This window comes from Apium graveolens, chromosome 4 (assembly GCF_009905375.1).
Source record: "Apium graveolens cultivar Ventura chromosome 4, ASM990537v1, whole genome shotgun sequence".
In the NCBI taxonomy this organism is placed as follows: domain Eukaryota; kingdom Viridiplantae; phylum Streptophyta; class Magnoliopsida; order Apiales; family Apiaceae; genus Apium; species Apium graveolens.
The window spans coordinates 267405352-267414930 of NC_133650.1; the positions used below are offsets into that span (position 1 = coordinate 267405352).

At 35.5% G+C, this 9579-nt stretch overlaps 1 protein-coding gene across 2 annotated transcripts; it reads left to right on the forward strand.

The window, feature by feature from the left end:
- The first annotated feature begins 2762 nt into the window (after window positions 1-2762).
- LOC141720949 (RINT1-like protein MAG2) lies at window positions 2763-8293 on the forward strand. Of its 2 annotated transcripts, XM_074523657.1 has the most exons (5): window positions 2763-3251; window positions 3333-3398; window positions 4305-4408; window positions 4528-6504; window positions 7926-8293. In XM_074523657.1, exons 1-4 carry the CDS (start codon window positions 2960-2962, stop codon window positions 6439-6441), a joined length of 2376 nt encoding a protein of 791 aa, XP_074379758.1. In that variant the 5' UTR covers window positions 2763-2959; the 3' UTR covers window positions 6442-6504; window positions 7926-8293. The 2 variants fall into 2 exon arrangements, with proteins under 2 accessions (XP_074379758.1, XP_074379759.1); XM_074523658.1 differs by lacking the exon at window positions 2763-3251 and having other exon boundaries at window positions 3342-3482.
- Window positions 8294-9579: the final 1286 nt, after the last annotated feature.

Genomic DNA, 9579 nt, shown 5'->3' on the forward strand with positions numbered 1-9579 from the left:
GGTGGAGACTATTAAAATATCCGAACAAGCTTGTCAGCAGGGTATTCAAGGCAAGATACTATCCTAAAAGCTCATTCTTAAACGCTAAAATTGGAACGAACCCGAGCTACATTTGGCGTAGCATAATAGAAGCAAAGCCCCTGATCTGCAAGGGTGTTGGTTGTAGAGTGGGTAATCGCTCATCTGTCAGTATTTGTTCAGATCCATGGCTTCCGGACGTTATAGATCCTTATATTCACACTCGAAGTGAAGCCATTATAGAGCAAATGGTATCATCCTTAATAAGCCCGGATCAAAATACTTGGGACACAGACCTGGTTGTGGACATCTTTAATAGCAGGGATTCGAACATCATATTGTCCACTCCTATTGATAAGGAAGTAGATGATTCTTGGTACTGGCGTAGAGAGAAGTTTGGACAATACTCTGTGAAAAGTGCTTATTTGATGCTAGAAGAAGGTAATCCCTCTAATTCCTCAGCCAATAACTCAGGTTTTTGGCATACTCTCTGGAATTTAAAAATTCCACCTAAGGTGAAAAATTTCCTTTGGCGAGCCTCTAATGATTGTCTCCCTTCTAGAGAAATGCTTCGAACCAGAAATGTCCAGGTTAGTCCGATATGTGCAGTTTGTAACGCATATTTTGAATCAATCTTTCATATATTGGTTCTCTACCCGTTTGCTAGCACTTGTCTCACAAAACTTAATTGTCTTCTACCATCTGTAATCGTTTCTAACTTCACCGAGTGGCTAAAAATGGTCTTCCAATACCAGAAAGATGTGGTTCTCAGAATAGTAATGGTATGTTGGATGGTTTGGAGGAGTCGTAACGAGCTCATTTGGAATCAACGCACCATTGATCCCAATGAGGTGGTGCTATCAGCACATTCTATTCTTGACCAATGGAGTAACGTTCAAGATCGTTCATACGATCAATTCCTAGGGTATATGACACCTGATGATGGTATGGAACGTTGGAGCAAACCAGTAGAAAACAGTGTCAAGATCAATTCTGATGCTGCCATCTTCGATGAGATAATAGCTTTGGTTGTGCCTTTGTAATTCGAGATTCTGCCGGACAGTTAGTCGAAGCTAGTGTCAAGAAATTTAATGGGAAGATCAGTGTGAAATAGCCGAAGTGATGGGAATTAGAGAGGCCCTTAGTTGGGTTAAACAAATGGACGTTCATGAATCGAATAGCCTATCCACGGTTCAAGCAATACGTAGTTCCTTTCCTTGTTACTCATACTTGGGGAGGTTGGTTAAAGAATGCCGGTATTTGTTGTCTTTTATGCAACATAGGAATATCCAGCTTCGATTTGTTAAACGATCTGCGAACCGAGTTGCTCATTATTTACCCGAGAATTTAGTTCTATAGCAGATCGTATTTGGAGGGTGAGAGATGTTCATCCCGAATTTCATTCTATCTTGTTACAAGACTTAAGAGTTTGAATAAACTTCTTTTCTTCTGGCAAAAAATAAACATTCGGGAACACTACTCAACCTGATTTTCCTTTTCCTTTTTAAGCATTAAAAATGCAAGGTATTAGTAGCCTATATTTTTAATACAAAAAATGTACAAATTTAAAATTTAAACCCGTTATAGGCTGACTTTGGGCCCAATTAAGATTGTGAGCCCAAAATTCAAATAACCCGGACCTGCAAAGTCACACACACGTTATGTTCACATTAAGAAATCGGGGGAATTTGATCTGTGGATTCAAAGATTGAGAAGAGAAACACATGTTTAATCCCTCATCATCATCATCATCATCATCATCATCATCGTCATCAATCAGCGCATTTACTTCAAGACCAGGTAACGATGATTATAGCTGTTTTTGCCTTTAATAATTTTTGTTAATAAAAACTTAGTGTGTGTGTGTGTATATATAGGGTTCTGCTGAGTAGCTACCTCTTTTGTATGTATACAAAGTATAACTGCCTATTGATATTTTATGATTTTAGGTCATGTTATATTTAACTTTTACTTTACGGTTATGTAAATATATATCGAAATGTGATCATCCTGTGTCACTCGAGAGTTTTATTATTCAGCTCGAGTGGGTTATAGCCTTAGGTCAGCTGAGTAGTTACTGATTCGAAAGCTTTAGGAGATTGTAGTGGAACACCTCTTATATACTTGTTCTGTTAAATTTTTAACTTTATCGGAAACTCTTGGATATATTGATCACATCAATGTAAGCATTTACTCATTTAGACTACTTCAAAATGTATGCTACAATAATTAGGAATTAATTAATGTAATATTGAATGAATTGTTATAATCTTGGTTTATAGTTGCAAAGATAATAAAAATTTTATTTTTAGAAGTATACTTCGGGCTTCTAAAATTGATTCCTAATTTGAATATTTGTTATTTAGTAAGTTTAATTTAATGCTAACTGTCTTTTTTAGTGTTACCATATCATACTTGAGGTGTAAAAAGGTAAAGTAACTTACTAATGAGTATATTTTATTAGTTAAAAGGTTCAACGGTTTAACGCATACATATATTTCGGAGCATCATTCTATGCGTGTTAAAAAGTTATAATTATGTATAGAAATGCTACCACATCATGTTTTCAATATGTGTTGAACATTAGTTGTCCGTAAGTTCCGGTTATTTATAAAAAGTCCCCGTGTCTTTTTTTCTTCATGTTATTTGCAATTATGACACCACGTCTTTTGTTTTGCATTATTTTTATAATTACGCCACCGTTTTTTTTAAGAAAATGACCAAGATTCTCAACTTAAATGCGAAACTACCACTGGCCTCATTTTTAAACATTTTTCAAATAAATAATTTGGGCCTTCCATATATATAGATCTAATTGCCTAAAAATATAAGTATATCAATGATTTCAATTCTAAAAAGTTTCGATTGAAACCTCCCCTTAATGTACAGAAATTAACATTGATTTTATGTTTCTGAATTTGACAGAAGAATAGTGATTCAGATGATTTTACCTTCAGCATCATCTCTTTCTCCTTCGGTGATAAGCTATTTGGACACGAAGCTCCATACAAAACAGGATCAAGAAGCTTCATCTAGTCTGCTGTTGGAATTAGAATCCGAGTGTAACGGCTTGGATCAAAAGCTGTCTGATCTTAACAGCATCCTCGAATCTCGTTTATTCTCTTATGCCTCTTTCTCTTCTCATTTTGTCACTCTCCTCACTTCCGTCAATGACAGTTTTTCGGATCTTCGTTCTTCTACTGAACTCCCTACCATTGATTCTTCTTCATCAGGTTAGGTGCTTCCCCAACATCCCTTGTATATAATCCTGTTTTATTAAATGAAGAGTTGATGACATTGTTTAAATAACACAGGGAGATCGGAGCTACCGGCTCTTGCCAAGGAAGTGGCCAGGGTGGAGGCTGTCCGACTTTACGCTGGTATTTATTTATTTTTACTGAAACTGCAGCATGTTGTTTAGGCTGGACCTAACCTCTGAGGAAATGTCCGGCACACATTTTAAGGTGCATAAAAAGTATAGTTATGTAACTTATTTTTACAATTTTCTTTTTCTGAATAAAAGTTGAATGTTTTAATTTTTATTCAGAAAAACAAAATTGTAAAAAAAAATTACAGAACTATACACACACTCTGCTTGTAAAATAAAATATGTTGTCTGTGAATGTTTGCGTCCCTATCTATACTAGTTTTTACTGTAATTCATTTTGTGAGCATTTTGTCAACTTCCATATTGGTTAATACACTGAATACCTGCTATGGGTTGGTAACTACGGAGACTTTAAACTATTGTTTGACATCCTTAGAACAGAAGCTTGGTGTTGGAATTCTGGAACATCACTGGATACACATTATCCGGCGGACTAATACTACTTATTGAGAACCCTTTTCAATTTCGTGATTAAATGTGCTTCCATTTTATTTTTGATTTATAATTCAATTTAGCTTAATTTAAATTAGTTTTATAATAGGTGTATAGGTTGTAAATTTGGATATACCATCAAACAGGACTACCATGGCTCAGCCTCAGTGTAAACGATTGACTTTCACACACGTAAACTGTAAACACAATTAAAAAGCGACCGAATTACCTTGCTATTGGTTCCATGCACAGACTGATCTGTGTTGGCTGTTATACTCTCTGCTCAAGAATACCTTGCATAGCTAATGTGTTGTACGTCCTTTCTTTAGTACATAGTGAATGCCCGCTGCACAACCACTGTTTGATTAACATTCTATAACGATATTATGTGACTTCTGGCTGTTAACTCTAGGTTTATACAATCTGAAGTGTGTTGTTTTATTTTTTAAATTTTGTATCTTCTCAGAGACGGCTTTAAAACTGGACACCATGGTTGGCGACGTTGAAGATGCTGTAGCATCTGTGGTAAATAAAAATCTAAGGAAACATCCTTTCTCACATAATTTGGAGGTGTGATCATCTCCTTCTGTTATTTTCATTCACTTATAAATATATTTTCTCACCAGTCATCACTTGTACATTTACTTTCTCACTGGTATTTTCTTTATCTCTTCTTTTATTCCTTGCAGGATGTGCGGCTTATTGCCATTAAAGCTCTGAAACAGGCAGAAGATGTATTAGCTTCAGTTACCAAAGCACGCCCTCAGTGGGCACGTCTTGTGTTGGCTGTTGACCACAGAGTTGACAGGGCCTTGGCCACTTTGAGACCACAAGCCATTGCAGATCACCGATCCCTGCTTGTATCTCTTGGATGGCCACCTTCTATAACTTCTTCTAGTACTCTAGATGCTGACACAAAGAATTCAGCTGCAGTCTCAAATCCACTTTTCACGATGCAAGGTGAACTCAAACGCCAATATTGTGAAAGTTTTCTTGCTTTATGCAGTCTGCAGGAATTGCAAAGACAGCGAAAATCTCGGCAACTCGAGGGGCACAATCTAGAGGTTGCTATGCACCAACCATTGTGGACTATCGAAGAGCTTGTGAATTCTTTGTTCATAGCATCCCAACGCCATATCACAAAATGGGTTGATAAGCCAGAATTCATTTTTGCTCTTGTATATAAAATTACCCGGGATTATGTTGACACCATGGATGAGTTATTGCAGCCACTGGTTGACGAAGCAATGTTATCAGGATACAGTTGTAGAGAAGAATGGATCTCAGCAATGGTATCTTCACTATCCACGTATTTGGCAAAGGAGATATTTCCTTTATATGTTGGTCAACTGGATGAAGATATTGCCGGTGGAACACAATCACAAACTAAAATATCCTGGCTGCATCTAATTGACTTGATGATTGCTTTTGATAAACGAGTCCAGTCTCTGATAGCGCAATCCGGAATTCTGGTCTCTCTTCAGGAAGACGGAAATTTGCAGAGACTGACTTCTTTATCAGTCTTCTGTGATCGACCTGACTGGCTTGAGCTTTGGGCTGAAATAGAACTGAATGAGGTAATTACTAAATTAAAGTTAGAAGTGGAGGATGAGAGAAGTTGGTCGACGGATGTTCAAGGAGCAGCCGTTCTTTTTGGCGCAGAAGAATATAAATCTCCTGCAATATCTGGTGCTATTATTAATCGTCTGTCTTCTTTAATTGATCGTTGTCGGTCGATACCTAGGATATCATTAAGGTTGAGGTTTGTTAGAGTTGCAGGGGCACCTGTAATACACAAGTTTTTGGACTCCGTATGTCTCAGGTGCCAAGAAGCTGAGGGTCTGACTGCCTTGACTGACAATGCTGCTTTAATTAAGGTTACAAGGTCAGTCAATGCAGTTCGCTACGTGGAGACTGTTTTGAAAGAGTGGTGTGAGGATGTCTTTTTTCTTGAGATGGGGCTGAACCAAGCGGAATCATCTGGAACACCATTTGTAGAGAATAGTTTCACTGAAGGGTCAATGGGAGATATTGGGAGTGGTGTTTTAGGTGAAGAAATTAGAAAACTTGAAGAATTCAGAAGAGAATGGATTGAAATGTTATCAACTGTGGTATTGAGGGGTTTTGATGCTCGATCTCGGGATCATATCAAGAACCGGAAGCAATGGCAGGAAAGAAGTGAAGGATTGGTGGTATCTAGATCTTTGGTTGACGCACTAGATTATCTACAGGTAAAAGTGTCGCTGTTGGAAGGGAGTTTGAATAAGATGGATTTTATTGGGGTGTGGAGAAGTCTGGCTAATGGAGTGGATAAATTGATATTCAATGGAATTCTATTCAGCAACACAAAGTTCTATGAGGGTGGCACCGAGAGGTTTGGTAATGATTTGACAGTTCTCTTTGGTGTTTTTGGGGCCTGGTGTTTGAGACCTGAAGGCTTCTTCCCTAAAATTAGTGAAGGCCTGAGGTTACTAAAAATGGACAAAAAGAAACTTCAGGGTAGTACGGCAGGTAGGGAAGTGTGGCTCAAAGAGAATGGAATAAGGCATTTGAGTGTTGCTGAGGCAGAAAAGATTGCTAAGAACAGGGTGTACAACAGCTGAAGTCTTCTTTTTCTTATTGTTACAAAATTAATCTGGTGCGAAGTAAAGATCTGTTGTACACTGGTAAGTTGTTGACCAATATATATATATATATATATTATCGTATTTGTTAGCTGGTATAAGTACCTGATAAATATACCTGAACTCATTCTATTTATTAACCCCGCTCAGGTATATCTGTATAAACACTATGTATACGCAGTTATGTGTTCAGATACAAATCAATATAGAAGATGGATCACGAACCAGTGAATGATGCTTGTAGTTGTATAACTGCCTAATATATATACCTAAATATATCTGTGTAGGCTGAAGCTACAGTCTAAGTAACAATATTTGTTGGTATATAATAGTTAATCTTGTGGTATATATTTAGTGAATATTGTATACTTATGTACTGAACTTTTTAGGTTTGTAGTTTGTTTGGTTTAAGATAGGTTATAATGAAATTTAACTCTGTATAGATACAGTTGAATACATATTAATTTGGTCTACAAACTACAAATTAATGATTAGGTATGATTTTAATGCTACCTGGACTGATGATTACTAGTTGGTTTTAAAAATTGGTGGCCAAATGATTTATAGTGGAACATGAGATTATATGTATATTTATATTCCAATTTTGGACTCAGAGGTTGCTCCCCTAGATCTTAATTTTGCTTTAGATTAAAGTTATTAAAAGTGCACAGAAGTGAGAAGTGATGCGGAGAGAGCCTTTGTTGCATTTTGTAGGTGGAGCAGCATGCCTGCTCCTGACTTCTTGAGTGAGCACATCAAGCTCACAAACATGATGCGAGTTGCGACAAAGACGCACACTTCATTGAAAATTGACAGGATTTGAGAAGAAAAAACAATCAATAATATTAGTACATGGAGAGTCCTTAAAATCAGATCTAGATGTTTTAAGACCTAAAGTATATCTGAGCAACCCAAATTAAGTCTTACAACGTAAAAAATAGTTGAAAACAGAAAAGATTTCGCTAAATAAAATATTATTATAGGTCATAATCACATGGATCCTCATATCTCGCCAACGAAGGGAAGCATGGCTCTTCAGGATTATCATAATCATCTGAAGTTGCTTAGTTCGTGGGGATCATAAACATAATCCAGATCAAAGCTTTTGGAACCTTGATGAAGAAGAAGACTAATTTTTTTTAGAAAGTGAGCATGTTTAGTTTTAGTTACTGGTCCATCTATATATTTCTTGTGAACACAAGTTTTACCCAACCCTTGTTGACTAAATTAATTTGGATGTGACTTGTTTATAATTTTGGTGACATTTCAAATTGATTATTTGCCTCTTGATTGGTCTTTTAGAATGATTTGATATCAAGGCTGTTATCTAACATCAATTCATTTTTTCCTAAAGTAAATTCTAAATTTTCTGAACTGAGGATAGCATCAAATCTACTGAATGTTAGTCCTCTTGTACAACAAAAAGAGGCGAACAAATAACTTTTTTCAATTGTCCTTTACAGGCAGCAGGGGCAACTTTTGGTGCATTGGCAATCAAGGAGTCGGTGCCAGATCAATATAAGCATATGGTAATGGGGCCTTCTTTAAAAGTTGGCTTGCACAATGTAGTAATTTCTGCGAGAGTCTTGACCTTGACCTTTGGGATTGCCTTTGCACAATGACGTGGTATTAGTTTTTGTAGGTTCTGTGTAACCGGCCCTTCCATGAACCCTGCCATTGTAAGTACCAGATTTTATCTTATGTTCTTGCTTCAGAGTTTAGCTTTTGTATACTTGATTGACAATTGTTGTGTTCGAGGAGATTTGATATTCTTAGCATATAGTGTGCTGAATATGAAAAATCAATGTAGTAAATGATTTGTGCTTTCTGACTTCTAGGAGACAAGTTTTTTTTTATTAATTGAACTACAAAATTTTCTCCTAGTCTATTTAGCTCAAGAAATTTGCATAACTTTATGGATCTTGATAGGAAAATATATATGGAACCCAACTTCAAGTAGAAAGCTGGGGTTCAGAACCACATAAAACAAGGGCCAATCTGTTTGTCTAAGCCCAGTAGACATCTTGATGCTAGTACTTTATAATGTACCTAACTATCAAGGCCAGCCTTGCATAACATAACTTCTTCCTTCGGAACGTCCATTTTGTCATAGATCATGTTGCTTTACATTATTCTTGCCAAATTCAGAAAGAAGATGAAATTTTGGAGTTCTTATGTTTTGAATGTGAAATACGACATGCATGGTTTGCCTTGCTCCTCATGGATGTTCTTGAAGCAGTTAATCCGTCTAGTTGAAGCCTGAAGCGCAAAGGCTCTTGTTTGAGTCTCATTCTTGCTAAACAAAACATGTATATACATGCAAATGATCATACATAAACCAAACTTAAAATAGATACTATAAACTAAAATTTAATCTAATGTACTCCTAAAAGCATCACACCCAATTAATATGCACTCTCTCTAACATAATCTCGGTTTTTTTCCCTTTCGTTTTTAATTTAATTTTCTCGTCAAATAATAAGTTTTTTTTTTTAAATCCGACTTCACTATATTTTTCTAAATCTCCCAACGATCAATTTGCATATCATATGTGCTATATTTCGACATGATTGAGAATTTTTTTTATTTTAATTTCTAGTTTTCATTAAAGCATATGCACCCGTTAGGGGCACCAATTTATCAATTCATCAATCCTATCAAATCCTATCAATGGTATTAGTTACTATTCACCTAAAATCAATTTTTTTTCTTAATTTTTATACACTCACAAACCTCAATCAATTCATCAATTACTATTCACCAAATAAATAATAACATAATATTAGCTATCTTGCTTAATAATATTGATTAAATATCATATATTTAAGTAGAACTCTATTATTTAATGATCCCACAAATATTATCCTTAAAGTAATAATAGATAGTTGATAATTTTAGATTTTTTTAAATAAGATTTTGTTAATTTTAGATAATAATTCAAAAGCTGATTTAATAATCAAATTTGATAATAATTCAAAAGTTGATCTAATTTATTTTTAAAATTATTTAAATGCATATCCATAATAGTATATTATCATATAAACTCTAATTTTGAGTCAAGTGTAACAATTTTATAGGTCCAGTCCATAAAGCAAATACATTAATTTATTTAAAAAA

Coding starts and splice junctions, on each gene's coding strand:
- LOC141720949 (XM_074523657.1), top strand. CDS start 2,960: ATGATTTTACCTTCAGCATCATCTCTTTCTCCTTCGGTGATAAGCTAT. Junction 3,252..3,332: donor CATTGATTCTTCTTCATCAG/GTTAGGTGCTTC, acceptor TAAATAACACAG/GGAGATCGGAGCTACCGGCT. Junction 3,399..4,304: donor GGCTGTCCGACTTTACGCTG/GTATTTATTTAT, acceptor GTATCTTCTCAG/AGACGGCTTTAAAACTGGAC.